At 35.4% G+C, this 17,548-nt stretch overlaps 1 protein-coding gene across 1 annotated transcript in view; it reads right to left on the minus strand.

Annotated features, from left to right (window-relative positions):
• The window catches only part of LOC107587151 (twinfilin-1-like), a 12,858-nt gene extending 11,389 nt beyond the window's left edge, over positions 1-1,469 (minus strand). Inside the window, exons 1-2 of the mRNA XM_016274815.1 lie at positions 1,385-1,469; positions 628-705 (exon numbers count right to left, since the gene is read on the minus strand). Of these exons, the coding sequence (XP_016130301.1) occupies positions 628-705; positions 1,385-1,409 (103 nt within the window). The 5' untranslated portion in view covers positions 1,410-1,469. The remainder of the gene's footprint in view (positions 1-627; positions 706-1,384) is intronic.
• Between the last annotated feature and the right edge of the window lie 16,079 nt (positions 1,470-17,548).

The following is a 17,548-nucleotide window of genomic DNA, read 5'->3' on the forward strand; positions in this document are numbered from 1 at the left end:
TCTTGGGAAGTAGCTGTGTGTGTGTGTGTGTGTATATATATATATATATATATATATACACACATTATTCATAAAAGTTTATTTTATTTCTAATGTTTCTAAAGATGTTTATGGTTTTAGTTTGATGTGAGATAAACAAACAAACAAGAAAGCAACAACTATAATACAGAGTGAACATATCTAAAAAATGAATACATTAAAAAAAAGGAAACATTTGACTTGTTTCTTGTTTTGTGTTCTCATGTTTGAAAGGTTTTTGAAGTTATCTTAATATAAGTGTTACAGAACACAATATATATATATATATATATATATATATATATATATATATATATATATATATGTTTTTTTTTATTGCTATTCCTAACTTGTGAATGTAATATTCTGGTAAAATAATAAACTAACTAATTAAGCAACTCTGTTTTAAGGGAAGCTGATGTTTTGCAAATAAAATATCATAAGGTTCTAAATTTAAAGCCCATGCCCATTTTAACATCAAAAATTGAGAAAAACACACACGGATAATTGTGCTGTTTTTTCCCCTGAATATTTCTTATTACAGTAAGTTTATTTTAAAACGCTGTTTAATACATGTTTGTACTCTTGTGTGTAAAACAGTCCTCTCACCATTTTCTATCACTACTTTGATGAGCCGATATTCTCCATTCCGGGCCTTCGCAAAGATTTCGTTCACTTCCCCGGTAGCTGAAGAAGAGAAAGCACAGGACACAATGAGACCATTTATTCTGATGCGAAACAAAGCTGACCATCTCTGGACAGCGGAATTGAAATTTGGCTGATGAACCAAATTGAGAAATCTAAAGAGGCATTGTTAGGGACAGTTTGGAGACTGCAGTCCATTCCTGGAGTATGTTCTTTGAAATTATTTGCATATGACCATGCAAGGTGATCTTGAATTAAAACTTCAGCATGATTGCATTGATTCATACACTTGTTGTCATGGTAACACAACGCCACTGCAGTAAAAGCTCAATGTAAACAGATGTCTATTGCATAATGCCTAGCAACACCTTTGAATAAAGGTGACACGGTTATTACAGTTGGACCTTTGAGACCTGCTGCCTAATCCTCAACTCCAGTCCGAAAACGCACTGATAGTGAAAGACCAATCGGAGTTTATTTGCATGACCATATTAGAGCAACAAAAGGCAAAGTACACTTGACACAGATTCCCTGTCTGGCTCTGGTTTGTTTACTGCAAGCTCGCAATAAAACTCTATAACGTAATTCAGTCTCAGCGACGACCACAACAGGTTCTTCTGTTTACAAACAAGCGCCAAATCAAGGAACGTGTATTATAGCGACGCAATAAACTCCGTCCGGGTTATTTGAATCGACAATAAAAGATCGTAAAGGACTTTACCTTGGATGCCGGTTTGATGAGACATTCTGGCTGTCTTGCGTCGGCCGCTTGGTGGATAGATGTAGTAGTGAAAGAACACGGAAGTCGGAGAATGAACTACAGTAATTTGAGATGCCTGTCATGTGACGCAATTACGTGGCCCCGCCCACTGCGATGTGGTGTGCGTGTGTATTTTAGAGATAAAAACTGCAAAATAACAATTATTACAGAAGTTAACTAAATTTGAAAATCACAAATTGAGGACGTCCTGAAAAAGAAAAGAGACTAATGCAATATTTTCTTTGTTCATTTTGTGGCATTTTACAGTGAGGGTTTGGCGGTAATTATACCTAGAAAAGTAAAGTCAAGAGTTTTTTTATGCTATGTAATGGTCACATTTTTATCAAATATTGAAATTACCTTGATTGAAAATATACCGCCGGGGGTTTTCAAACGGGGGTCCGGGGACCCTCAAGGGGCCCACATGGAGTGTTAGGGGGTCAACGAAAAAGTTTAGAGCAAAACTGTAAATAATAATAAAATGTAAATAATAATGATGATGATGATGATAATCACAAAATATGATTAAAATAAGAAAAAAATGCATTAATATAAAAAAATAAAATTTGATTAAAAATAAATAAAAATTTTGATTAAAATAAGTAAATAAATGAGTTAATAAATAATCAATTTTACAGTTCAATACTGAGTTAAATAAATAAATACATAAATAAACAAATAAGCAATAGATTAAAATAATAAAAAATGAGGAAAATAAAAACTGATTAAAATAAGTCAATAAATAAATAAATATTCTTATAGTACAACACTATAATTAGGAAAACAATATAATAATGTAGCTTAATAGAATTTAAATACTTTCCAAATAATATTTTAGACATACAGTGCCTTGCGAAAGTATTCATACCTCTTCATTTTTTTTACATTTTGTTATGTTGCTGCCTTATGATGTATTTTTTTCCACATCAATCTACGCTCCATACACCATACTGAAAAAGCAAAAACTGAATCGTCACAACTTCGTAAATTTATTAAAAATAAAAAACTGAAATAAGTACATTGCATAAGTATTCATACCCTTAACTAAATATTTAGCTGAAGCACCTTTACAGCCTCAAGTCTTCTTTTGTTTGATGCGACAAGCTTTGCTCATCAGCATTTTGCAGTTATCTGCCATTCTTCACCTCACCTGTTCACCTCTCAAGCTCTGTCAGGTTGGATGGGGGCAGATGCACATTTTCAGGTTTCTCCAGAAATATTTGATTGGATTCAAGCTCATGCCCTGGCTAGGCCACTCAAGGACATTCACACAGTTGTCTATAAGCCACTCTTGCTGTGTGTTTAGGGTCATTGTCCTGTTGGAAGGTCAATGACCTTCTGCCCAGTCTGAGGTTCTGAATGCTCTGGACTGGGTTTTCATTAAGGCTATCTCTATATTTTGCTGCACTGAGCGTTTCTTCTACTCTAACGAGTTCCTCAGTCCCTGCTGCTGAAAAACAGCCCCACAGCATGAGGCTGCTACCAGCACACTTTACTTTTGGGATGGTACTCTGCAGGTGATGAGCGGAGCTGGTTTCCTTCAAACATGATGCTTAGAATTGAGGTTCATCAGACCATAGAATATTGTTTCTCATTGTCTGAGGGTCTTTTAGGTGCTTTTTTGTAAATTCCAAGTGTGTTTTCATGTGTCTTCACTGAGGAGAGGATGGAGTCTGGCCACACCGCCATAAAGACTGGATTGGTGGAGTGTTGCAGCGATGTTTGTCCTTCTGTAGATTTCTCCTGTCTCCACATATAATCATGGAGCTCAACTACAGTGACCATCAGGTTCTTGGTCAGCATGCTAACCAAAGCCCTTCTACATCAATTGCTCAGTTTGGCCAGGAGGCCAGCTCTAGGAAGAGTCCTGGTTGTTTCAAACATCTTCCATTAAGGGTAACAGAGACTACATGCTTCTGTGACCCTTCAATGAAGCAGCATTTTTTTCTGAACTCTTCCACAGATGTGTGGCTTGACGCAAACCTGTTTCTGAGCTCTACAGGCAGTTCTTTTGACCTCAGGGCTTGGTTTTTGCTCTGATATGTATTATCAGCTGTTAGACCTTTTATTAAGATGTGTGCCTTTCCAAATCATACCCATTCAATTGAATTTGCCAGAGGCTAACTTCACTTGAAGTGTAGTAATATCTACAAGCAAAATGAATGCTCCTCAACTAAATTTCAACTGTCCTATAAGGGTATGTAATACTTGTGCAATGGAATCATTTTAGTTTTTTATTTTTAATAAATTTGCAAAGATGTTAAAAAACATTTTTTTGCTTGACAATTATGGTGTATGGAGTATAGATTGTTGTGGGAAAAAACTATTTTAAAGCAGTTTAACATAAGGCAGCAACAAAACAAAATGTGAAACAAATGAAGGGGTATGAATACATTCGCAAGGCACTGTATATAGGGTCTTTATACATCCACATGCAATGCTAAATTTCAGTATTGCATGTGGATGACCATAATTGGAGGTCCGTGGCATCTAAGTGATTGAAAACCCCTGCACATTGCAGTTCATACTGCGAGAAGCAGGGCACTTGGCATTTGGCTGTGTGCACTTGGGACAGATCTTGGAAGCGGTGGAATTTCTCAAATGCAGGGTGGGGTTGCGAACATCCCACAGACATACTATATAAATATACTGCCAGACTATAGTGTTGATTCAGTTGCTGCGTCTGTGTGTGTGTGTGTGTGTGTGTGTTAAATGAACCACAGACTCAGCAGAGAGGAGTGGCACTAGAGCAATGGCAGGGCAATTCATGGTAAAAGCAGACTAAATCTTTCTTGTGAATTAGAGGTTACTGGGCCACACACCCCACTGCCAAAGGCCTTAATCAAGATCCTCTGCAATAGTTCTGTGTATTTAAAGAAGATATTTGTATTGTTACTTAAACTTGGCTGCTGGTTAATTACTAAAAAAAATAATTTGTTCCTTACTAACTTATACCATGTCTACCTTATTTTGCAATGCAAATCTAATTCAGTGATTCATTAGCACTATAGCTAAGAATAACAAAGTGCAGTAAATGATACAATTATTTGAGTTGTAATATTGTCAGAATACCTGATTCATGCAACAGTCATTTTGATTCGAGCAGCTCCTGTTTATCTGGTTATGTGAAGCACACAAAGGACAACAGCTCACAGCTGTGAAATGCAGAGTACCTGGATTTTCACGTCTACTCACATTCAACAAGTTATAACATTTACAATCATAGCAAACTAGGACACTTTCCAATATGACTAATAAAGTTAGAAGCTCAAGCATCCAAATGCACATGAATCATAAGCTACTTCTGGAATACGCAGTATACAGTATGCATTTTTTTTCAGTGCATGCAATAAAGCCCTACTATATTTGCCTATATTATATATATTATATTATTATTATACTATATTTTGTATAGGCCTACAAAAGAGCACACTGCAAAAAAATATTCTATTCTATAATGCAATGCATTCAAGTTTAACGTTCCAATTCTAGTGTGATTAATGAACAAATAACATCAGTTAAATTATAACTGAATGCTATTCAAATGCAGTGTGACAAGGTTATGTGTAGCATACCGCTTTTTGAAACATTAATTATATAGTAATGTCTATGGTTTCCTTTTTAAAAATATAGGCTACAGTGTAGCTGCTACACTCACTAGGGCAGTACCTTTTCAAAAGGTAGCTACATCTTTCATTAACCCCTAAAGGTGCATATTGGAACTTTAAAAGTGCATATTGGAACTTTAAAAGTGCATATTAGTAGGCTAAGCTAAAATCTAGGTCTTCATAAATGGCAGCCTATACCATTTGACACTTTTGTATCTTTTTTCCACAGTAGGCTATAGAGTGTATTCTGCAGTTTTCAATAAGAGGTAAATTAGTATTCTGTTTCAAACACTGGTAATAGACTGTGATCAGGTTAGACGCCATATTGAACTTAACACGGATCAAAACGAGGCTGTAACGGACAGACTTACAGTATTTATAATGGCACGCACTGTATATGAAGGTCCTGTAATTTCACATGACAGCTCACAACTTTCAAAACCGTTTAACGGTTTATTAGTCTATACTGAAAGTATTTTCATAAAGAGGTTTCGTCAGCTGAACAATCGTTATGTTACTGTCAAAAACTAAATATGGCTTAGGTCGGCTGGTTTAACCACTAGGTGGCGCAATTATCCTATCTATTTTAGGAGCTCCTCTAGACTCCTCACTTTAATTTTTTATTTCGTAAACACGTTTAGACTAAATATGACATATAATTCCAGGAAAGCAGTTGCAGATTAGTATTCGCTTTCTCCAGATGCTGTCATTTTATAAACTTTACAGAGGAGTGAATCTTCATTACTCTTTAAATCCATCTCTGAAACACAGCAGAGACAAAAAAAAACTAACAAAAAAATGAACTTAAATGTATAGGACAAAGTTAACAAGCTGTCATGGGACACATACTCAGTCAGGAAGGTTCTCATGCAAGTACACACACACACACACACACACACACACATTATATATATATATATATATATATATATAAAACATCTCCAATACACACAATAGGCCCAATATTGTTTGGCCTTCCTGTAATGGGAAAATAAATAAACCAATCCAAAGCTGCCATCAGGTGTTTGTCCAGAACTGAAAGGCCATATCAAGATACATATAGAGGCCATAACTCAAGCTGTCTCATTTGTTTGAGTGTGTGTGTGTGTGTGCACAGTCTGAGAAAGAGAATGAAAATGTGTAGGCTTATGTTTTTTGTTGGTGTGCGTAGGAGGGAGATATAGAAAGGTAGAGAAGAGAATAGATTGAGCCTGAAAATATATTTTATGCTCATGATATTAGTGTACAAAATTATGCATATGCTTATAAAAATCCCCTACTGTAATGATGCATATTGTATGCCCACTCTTACCTTAATATGAGCTATTATGGATCCAACTGTTAGCTCCTTTTCAAATGTCATTACTGAAAAACATCACCACAGGAAAATCCCACCATTCATCCTCTTAACCAAACAAAAACCAAATTACACCCCAAAGGAGATGTTATACCTGTGTTTGAAAGATCTGCAGGAAAATTCATATACATTAGTCATAAAATGGATGAATGCTTTCTCATTTTATCGCTGCTGAAAGCGTTCTTGCCTTCATCCGTCAGCGGGCTCCGGGTTTAGTGGCTTTGGCACAGCCCGGCTGCTTTATAGCTCATATCCAGATGGACATCACCAACTTTTGGTGCTTAAAATTTCATGACCTTCAGCGGCAGAGTAGGAGATTTATGGTTGTCACATGACATCCAGTGCTACATTTATAAGGAGGCTCATGGAAAGCTACTTGAATTTATAATCAGCGTGAATGTGTGTTTCATTTCTCAATGTGACTCGATACATTTTGTAGAGGGACCAACCAAGGCAATTACTGTCTCTCTAAGACATGTTCATCTGCCAAACTGTGTGTTTACATGAGGTGTAATGACTGTGCATTGTGACGAGTGCTTCTCGATAATGAAATTATTTTCCCAGTTGTGACTTCTGTACAGCATTTTTTTCTTTCGACCATGAATCATGCAGGGAACACAATTTTTCATAATTTATAAGCTTTCCCCAAAGCCATGGGATTTCAAACATCCCAGCACCGAAGTAGTTCTTTCGGAATGAGTTCAATTATCGAGAAGCAAGCCTACCCTCTATACATCTCTTGATGCACCATGGGAAATCAGACACGCTAACAGATATAACAAGTTGTTTCTAACATTTCCATGTGAATGAAACTTCTGTGAACATTCTAAACATTCAGATATTTCAAAAAATCTTTTAAGAACGTTTTTTTTATTGGCTATTCGAACATTCTGGAAAATGTATTCTTAGAACATTCTTAGCAATATTCTTAGCTAAAAAGTTTATGTTCTAAGATCATTCTCTTAAAGAGTACATATAACACACACACACACACACACACAATTTCAGCCAATCTCATGTTAATCTGGAGAACCTATAGAATAGTTTTGCATCCTTCATATCTCAGAAGAGTCTTTAGTTTTATCAGATTTATAAAAGACACATACAGCTTTAAGATTCTGTCCGAAAATAGTCGAGCTCCTGGAGAAAAAATAAATACATTCCGAAACTTATAGGAACCCTGAAGGAGTGTATTTGTCACAGAAATACTCAGTCACCCAAATAGTTTTTTGAAACTTTGGCCATGTTTAGCATGAGAATTAAACTTTTTAATGGTGTAAATAAGTTAGAATGCATGAAATCGCATTAGACCTCCCCTTTAATATTCTCATTAAGTTATTCACTGTTTTCAATGTTTCAGAAACACTTAAGACCATTTTTTCAAAACTGAAACATTTGAATGTTCAGAAATAATGTTTACATAATTGGAATATTAGAAAACTGTTTTAGCTAGATAAGCTTATGAATATAGGCTACTGTATATATGGGGTGAATGGGTGCTCCATTCAGTATTATTGAATATTTGAAGTCTAATAATGCATTTACATAGTGATTCACAATAACAATACAGATTGTTTCAAAACTGCTTCATTGTAATAAACAGGAACGTAACAGAGTTAAGTCTGCTAATGTTATTAGTGTGTTCTTTCGACATCTCCTTAATGGGAAAAAAGTGTCCTTTCCTTAATGGACAATTATTTGACTTTTAACCACATTTCTAATCATTTTTAAATGAATCATTATAGATATGTAAAACAATAGTCAAACTGCCTTTAGTAATGTTACACTAACAAAAAGTTAATAATGCTTTCATGATAGCGTTTTATAAAGTCTGTTAACATTGAAAAAACGGTTACTTCTTTGCGAGAACCTTCTAAGAGTGTATCACTCTCTGAAACTCAAAAATTGTGCATTATATTGGGTCCAATTTGCGATAAACATGAAAATATATGGCATGACCCCTATTAATTCCCTTCCTGCACTCCTGACGTTATTGGAAAACATTGTGAAACAAGCTACAAACAAGTAACCAAGAGACACAGTTTTGCTCCAAATGATATTTTGTGGCATTCTCTCCAAGACCATCTCAAGCTAACCTAATGACACTCCACATTTGCTCTACACGAAACACGAGGCTGCCCTTGGGATGTGCCACTGGCTTCCACCATTTCACAGCACTGACTTATCAATGAATCAAGATATGATGGGTAACACAACAGCGCCCCAGTGCTACACTGTCTATTTTATTAAACTCATATTTTACTTGTACCAATGCTAGCCAACAACTCATGATGTGCGCACATAAGGAGCGACTCTGGAGGACAGCAGAATATTTCTCTTTGTGTTTTTTGGGTACATGCTTTTGTAATCACCCCATCCATTACTCAGGTCATGAAAGGTGGCGGAGACATCAGTCACAGGATGGGGGAGGGACATCCTCTGGAGAGAGAGATCTCTTTGACACATCGCAATTATCTTGTAATTTAATTTCACTTATAGTAGCAATAGCAAATTAATCTTTTGGACTGGATGAAAAAATGAAGAGAGAAAAAAAATGTAGATAAACATTTTTCTTTGTGGTTTTTGTAGACCATCGCAATGCTTTTGTTCATTGTTCTCTGGCTGCAGAGTTGGGTGTGGTTTGAAGCCTCGAAATTAGATGGTACCATCCAGCTTTGACAGCACCTTCCATTAAGAAACATCTCACCTGTTATTTCTCTTTTTCTTTTAGCTGAATAAACGTCATTTTCTCTCTGTAATTCTCTGTATATATGACGTTTTGAAAGCAATTGTAGAACCTAGTTAAGATCAGTTTTCATATACCATAATAATCCAATGGTTTTCAACTCAAAATTCACAAACAGTTAATGTCATCAGATTCCTCTTTGTAAATGTTTCCTTAATAGGCAATGAAGTGTCCTATGACTTTTAAGCACATCACATGAATGAATAAATAAATAAATACAATTTTATTATATTATTATTATATTTTATTATATTATTATAAATAATATTATAAATATTATACGTATTAGTATTGTTGTAGTAGTATTACCACACATTAACTTTTAAAACAAAGGCTGAAATTAAACCTTTTAAAAGCATGTTGTCAAAAGCATGTGTTCTCGAGCATTATTATGGCAAAAAAAATTGCAAAGAATCAAATAAATTAAGACCGGTTGAGTGACATACTTTCAACTGACAACATTAATATTACAAAATATTATTTTCTGTAATGTGTGTGTGTGTGTGTGTGTGTGTGTGTGTGTGTGTGTGTGTGTCTAATAGTATATTATCAGACATCAAGAGACTACAACGGACAGTCAGGACTGCTGAGAGGATTATTGGTGCCCCGCTGCCCAGCCTCCAAGATCTTTCCATCTCCAGAGTGAGGAATAGGGCTAAAAAATCGCATTGGACCCCTCACCCCCAGCCCACTCGCTCTTCGAACTGTTGCCTTCTGGTCAGCGCTACAGAGCACTGACCACCAGAGCAGCCAGGCACAAGAACAGTTTTTTCCCACAGGCTATATTCAGTCTGAACAATTAATCTTTCATAATTATACATTGTCCATCACAACTAACATAGTTATATTTATATTAAACTGCACACTTTGTAAATAACATATCTGCACACTAATAAACATATCTGTACATTTATCTAAACAATTACATTTTTTCCTGTACTTCTATTTCTGTATATAGTACATTATTACATTTTTCTTTTTTTTATTATATTAGTGTTATATTACATCCCTACTGTGTTATTCCTATGTATGTCTGCACTATGTTTGTACTTTCTTCTACACTGGAAGCTCCTGTCGTCAAGTCAAATTCTTTGTGTGTGTAAACATACTTGGTAATAAAGCTCTTCTGATTCTGATTCTGATTTATTTTGTAATTTATTATTTTTATTGTTATTTTATTCTTATTTATAATCACATGTATAGTACATAAATGCATATAACAATAATAATAACATTTAATCATTTTAATTAAATAAGAAATAATTACATTTGTAGAAACATTTATAAATTATTTTATTCCTTTTCTTTTTTGTTTTTTTTGTTTTTGTACTGTGCTGGATTGTCAGTTGATGCTCAACATAAAATCTGGTTCCTGAAGCAAAAGCAGAGAACCACAACACATTGTGAGCTTGACCTTTTCTGTGTCTCTTTGACCTGGTGGAATCTGTGGAAAAGCAAAGAGGGAAAACATCTGTCTGTGCCTGGTACAAATTAGTCCTAAAGCACTAAGTGAGGTTTAAATTCTTTGCATTCAAATATTAGCAACATTGCATTGCTCAACATTACAAGAAATGGCCGGAAATTGGTGAGAAATTATCATTGTATCTAATTAGACTGAACTTATATTAGGATCTCATTATCATGACATATTTTCCCCTTATAGCGGATTTCCTCGTCTAAAGTCCTATAGTGAGGTTTCCTCTGTTGTGAGTAGCAGATGGCTGTGCTGTTAATACTAATGAACTGGCTTAATTGTACAGAAATGTATTTGACCATGAAAATTCCTGAAAATGCTTCTCTCAGCATGAATAACTCTCGCAGATTCAATAAACATCACCTCAGTTTACACACTGCCATTTATCAAGCACTGCTAGAGCGCAGTGTTGGGAGTGCTGCAGAGGGATTTATTTAGAATGATCTATTGTGAGGGGGATTTTGAGGCGGTAAATGTCTTACACTGAGAGGGCCATTAGAAACGCCTGCTTAGCCGGATTACAGCATGCAGCTACTTCACTTCTCCATTCCTTTCCTCCCTTTCATTGTCTTCCATTCTCCATCCTTCCTCCTGTTGACCCCATTCACTGTTTCAGCAAATTCACTGTGAATGGTGAGCAACCTTGCTGCTATTTAGGCTAATATTACACCTAATGATGGGTTAGAAAATCTGAATTGGAATATAATGGTAGTATAATTAAGCAGCAATTCACAAAAGCTCTATATATGGCTCGAGTCTAAGGGACTTTTTTCCACCATTCCACCAGGCAAAATCTGATGGCATTTGAGGTATTATTTACATCCATAGCACAAACTGTGTGGGATGAGCTATGCTATTTAGCCCTCTGATGCATGTAATATTATTATTAAAAATGTTTTAAAAATACCACAACGAATTTATATGAGTGTATTTTCTTAAAGGCATAGTTCAGCCAAAAATGAACTATATAAATCTATCTATCTATCTAAATTATTTATATTTAAATGCCTGCTTTCTGAAAGTTTGAGTTATATTAAGTGGTCTCTCTTTTTAGTTTACTATTTTTGGTATTTTTCAAAAGCATGTATCAGGCACACAATTCGTATTAAGCATAGTAAACATATGGCCACGATTCTTGCATTTCAGCCAGTGCAAAGGATCCTACACTTCCGTTCACTCCATCCAATCAGCTCGGCTCATTCCTGATCTGCGCAGAAGGCCCATTGCGTATTCAAACCCTGGCCCTCACACACAATCTGGCCGGAAACGGAGGTCTAATGAAGAGCCCAGGGGGTCTGGCTATCAAGAGTGATGCATGGCTTCATGTGAACGGACACCTTTTCATGCCGCTGTAGTGGGTAGGAGAGCAGCCCACTGAAAAACGATTAGAGGGCTGGGAACGTGACCCCCACAGCTTGCTAATGACATTTCTACAAGCTAGTCCAGAGCTGTGCGCTAGTTTGCTGAGGGGAATATTAAGATTTTGCCTCTCTCAGGAATGATGCAAAGAGGAGCTGTTTAATGGATGAAGATGACTGCTGTTCATGACCGCTTGATGCTCTTCAGTCAGAGCTGCTGGCACATACAGAGCAGGGATTTGGTAAATAAATGTAATCTGTTGCCTATGTACAGTGGGGAAAAAAAGTATTTAGTCAGCCACCAATTGTGCAAGTTCTCCCACTTAAAAAGATGAGAGAGGCCTGTAATTTTCATCATAGGTATACCTCAACTATGAGAGACAAAATGAGAAAAAAAAAGAACAGAAGCAGCAGACAGACTTCAATGGTCAGTTTTTCTGGAAAACAAAACAAAACAAAACTACATTTTTGTTTATTTATTGTTTATTTTTATGTACTTGCAGTATAAACAATTTCTCAACCAGTATTTTTTATTTTTTTTTACTTTTACTTTTTCTCCAATAAAAATATCTGAATATGTTTAAAATAAATAACATGAAAATAAAATAAATATTTTGCCTTGCACTACAAATAATTCCTTCACCAGTAATTTTTTGCTTTTTTCCAGACAAACAAACAAACAAATAAATAAAATATTTTTGTCTTGCACTACAAACAGTTTAGCCAGCATTTTTCCCTGAACATTTTTCCAATAAAAATACTTGAATATGTTTAGAATAAATAATGTACTTGAGAAGCAAAAACGGCACAATATTTTAGGACATGGTTTTGGAGAATATATCTCAAAAGTATAAGTATATCTCAAATATAATATTTATATATTTTTATATAATAAGAGACCTGAATGTAGGCTGAATGTATTTACCAATGCACTAAGAAAAATAAACCTATTATCTGAAAACAAGTCTTCATTTCTGCATAGATTATTTTGTTTTGACATCTTTACCATAAAGCAATATAAATATATTTGCTTGCAGTGTGAGAAATTAGGATAATGTTGAACGAATGCATATAAGATTGTATATTTGCATATTTTGCAAATAACCTTTGGCTTTGTCACAAAATCAATATCAGTAACAGAACATGTGAGGCTCTCAAGAGGAAATATGACCTTATTTGTGATTTGTCCTTTTGGACAAGGTACTTTTTAAGCCTGAGGGGGTTTAGTGATTGGAGAACGCTGGAGCAGACAGTAATTTAATGACGAATGGTTGTAGGGGCCACCATGCTGTTCATGGCCTCTCAGTGGAGACCGAATGGCTCTCATTGCTTTAGTATGATAATGATGCCTTATGGGGGTCCAGAGGTGCAGCTGGTGAATCCAGAACACCTGAGTCCATTCGATCACTTGAAAGTGAGCCACACCAACAATTATTGGAACACAAAGGAATTGTGGATCCCTAAATTAATATTCATTGCTGAAGGCAAACTCGAGCACAGAAAGCTTCTGTAAGATCAAATATAACAGTGAAAAAATTCACAGAGAAACTTCAGACTTTTAACATTTTCTCTGCTTATTTAGTATGGGTCTTGAGCAAAGGCTTTCTACAGTCTGTTTGAAAAAGTAAGACTCCATAATCTTACATCTTTTCCTCTGCGCCAGACGACTGCGGGGGTCTCTCTCCAGGTGTGTGCTGCCGAACAGATGCGCACCACAGGTGGGCTGAATGCGTTTCAGAGGTTTTTTGTATATATTCATGAGTGTGCCGATGTGACTGTATGAATGTGGGTTGCTCTGATGGAAAGGCAAGAGCACAGCAGGGGCGGCCAGTTTGTATTTCGCAAATGCCGCCACCCTCACAAACTCATAATTAGCAGTAGCGAAATAAAATGGCTAATGAGTCAGAGAGGGAGTTCAAAGATTAACCCACAGTAGCAGGAGAAGACCCGGGTTTGATGGCCGCACTGGCTCTGACAGGTGTCCTACATTCTGCCCATTTCAAATTTTACCACACTTGAATAAAGCATGCAAGAGGAACAAATGAAACATGATTTGACCTAATGATTTTCCATTTTTAAAATCAGCATGCGAGAGCAAATGTGAGCTCTGTCTCAGCTTCAGTGGTGCGCATGCATACTGAGCTAGTTTTTACATTTGACTTAATTTTACTACATTTTTGTAGTTTTGGTAAAACCATTACATATAGCCAATTCTTTTCTTTTCTGATTTTTGATTTTAAATATAAAATATTGTTTATATACTTTATATACTCTATATACTTTATATATGTATAAAATACACATTTATTTTATTATGTTTATGTATATATATTTTTATACTATTATATATAAGTATTATATACTTATTTCATTTTAAAATATTTTATTAAAATATTTTAAATAATTAATTAAATAAAACCAGAAATAAAATAAATTTTTTTATCTTATATTCTGATAGAAACAAATGAAACATGACTGACCGAATGATTTTCAGTTTTGTAAAATCAACACATAAGAGCAAATGTTAGCCCTGTCTCAGCTTCAGTGGTGCATATTTTTCCATATTTTTTCCATATTTTTAAACACTTTACTCATTTTGGTAAAGCCATTACATTTAGCAATTATTTTATTTATTTATTTTGCATTTCATTTTAAATACAAAATATTCACTTTATTTTATGTGTGTATAAAATTAACATTTATTTTAATATTTGATGTTATTCATATATTTTATTACCATTTATTTAATTTTTACACAATAAAATTAAATAAAATTTAAAAATACTGCTAAAAGCCACCTAGAAACTGGTGGTTTTGGTTTTGGTCACTTCACATCTCAGATAACTGAGCAATTTTTGGCCAGAATAACTTGAGACTATGTCTAAAATCTGGTTATGTGAGACAAGATGAGCCCTGAGTCTGACTAACACAATTCAATTTCCCATAAGACCGTTCACACAGCCCAGGGTCATTTAAATTGTAGGAATACAACTAAACAAACATGTCCTCCATAGTTTTTATGTGACACAAATCCATTTGGACCAGCTCTAAAAAGTGCATTAACGTGATTTAAATGGATTTCCGGATATAAACCCTAATACTGAACTGCAAACCTGCACTTCAGAGATAACACAAAGGTGGCCTCCTCTCTCTGGAGGTGGATGAGGCACAGGTTCAGGACACGAGAGCTTCCCGGGCTACTGTGGGTTTGACGGACGATGGGGATCTTCAGGTCTAATGAGCTGTGTAGGAAGCAAGCGGAGAGGAGAATATTTCCTGCAGCGAGTCAGCCGAAAACGATTTAACAAAAGGAAATATGCAGGAGGTCCAGCAGCGAGGGGCTTTTCATTTTCTCCCCTCTCTCTTTCTGCCTTCCTCTCTCAATTTCCTGCCTCAATTTGTGATCGCGAGGAGAGGAGATATAGAGAACGGGAGAGAAAAATTGTTTCAATCCGGGAGGAACAAGCAGCGCAGGCCTGGCGAGAGGCTTGTGATATATGTGTGGGCTGAAGTTAGCTCACAATGCTTTGACATTTTTGATATGGAATAAAATAACAAGGCATTGAGAATCAGGCAGGAGTGAATATGTATCCGGAGTCAATCATTTAGTTCTCGTTATGGCCGATACTGAGTGAACAGTATTACTTTTGTGTTTGAGGGGAATGACGTGGCGATAATTTGCACAGTATTCAGAGGCGGTTTGTACATTACCTACACCTACACAGGTCCACCGAACTAGATGTAAATGATCTCACTGAACCTGAGTGGTAAATATATGTTGTATATATGTATGGAGGCAATATGTGGGCATGAGAGCAACAGGGGGAGATGAGTCAATGCAAAAGCAGTTAGAATAAATTACTATTAAACTTTGAAGTCGTGTTTCTTTGTGCTTTGTGTTTTTAATTGAAACTCACTGCACACTAAAAGGAGTTCAAACGAGGTTAATAGGTGCATAGGCCACAAAAATCCAATTAGCAATTTTAAGCTTTCATATTGTAGAATTGAGATTTAAATGAAAAACACCACTATGAGAGATTAAAAACTAATGTTTGACTTAAAATGTAATTATATTTATAAATATTTCTCAATACCTGATAACAATACTAAACCAAGAAGCTATGTGAAATGATGGGGTCACATGATCCTATGAGTCACATGATCATAAAATCACAAGTCGCAAATGCATATTAAATTACAATATCTATTAATTTATGCTAATGTTATTTAATAAAGACAAAGTGATAAAGTGTTATTTCACAATTAACATCAATACAAATTCTGTAGAAGTCTGGTAATAGTTCATGTTAACTGATCTAGAAATTACTGTTAACAAATGAAACCTTTGTAAAGTGTCACCCAATTTTCATTTATGTTTTTTGTGATTTATTTGTGGATATAACATTTTCAATTATATATATATATATATATATATATATATATACAGTGGGTACGGAAAGTATTCAGACCCCCTTAAATTTTTCACTCTTTGTTATATTGCAGCCATTTGCTAAAATCATTTAAGTTAATTTTTTTTCCTCATTAATGTACACACAGCACCCCATTTTGACAGAAAAACACAGAATTGTTGACATTTTTGCAGATTTATTAAAAAAGATATATATATATATATATATATATATATACTTTTTTGTTGTTGTTAAAACTGTGGAAAATGTGGTTCAAGGTGAGACTTACTAAGATAAACTTTCCTTCAAGCTTTTCAGATTTAACAGGGTTATTTAAATCTTATGGCAGATGAGAAGAATGTTTTCAGGAAACCTGTTTGAAAACAATCAATTCGATGATACTCTACACCTTTAAATAACTCCACCAGATGCTAACTCTGAATCAGCCCTCAGACCTTTAACACTGAAGCCAAACCCAAATTCTACTACACACATGCACTTATCAACTGTGTTACAATCTCTAGAGCGTTGGCTCTCTATACATTGACTCACAAGATAGTCTAGTCGAGATTCACTCAAGGGAAAGCAACTGACCCAGATTCACTGGTCATATCACTGAGACTACAGAGCAGAGACTCTCTCAGTGTGGCCCATATACAGGCAAAACAAGCCCACCTACTAATCAACGATACATGCTGACTGAAATACAGGCTTGAATAAAGGACTGGATGGTGTAGATTTTACTAATTAGTCTTTTCTTGATATAAAGCAACGTATTCGTATTGAACCGTTCGGTACGAGGCTTTCGGTTTGTTACTCATCTGAATCAGCCCTCAGACCTTTAACACTGAAGCCAGACCCAAATTCTACTACACACATGCACTTATCAACTGTGTTACAATCTCTAGAGCGTTGGCTCTCTATACATTGACTCACAAGATAGTCTAGTCAAGATTCACTCAAGGGAAAGCAACTGACCCAGATTCACTGGTCATATCACTGAGACTACAGAGCAGAGACTCTCTCAGTGTGGCCCATATACAGGCAAAACAAGCCCACCTACTAATCAACGATACATACTGACTGAAATACAGGCTTGAATAAAGGACTGGATGGTGTAGATTTTACTAATTAGTCTTTTCTTGATATAAAGCAACGTATTCGTATTGAACC

The sequence above is a fragment of the Sinocyclocheilus grahami genome, unplaced genomic scaffold (genome assembly GCF_001515645.1).
Source record: "Sinocyclocheilus grahami isolate Dianchi unplaced genomic scaffold, SAMN03320097.WGS_v1.1 scaffold90.1, whole genome shotgun sequence".
In the NCBI taxonomy this organism is placed as follows: domain Eukaryota; kingdom Metazoa; phylum Chordata; class Actinopteri; order Cypriniformes; family Cyprinidae; genus Sinocyclocheilus; species Sinocyclocheilus grahami.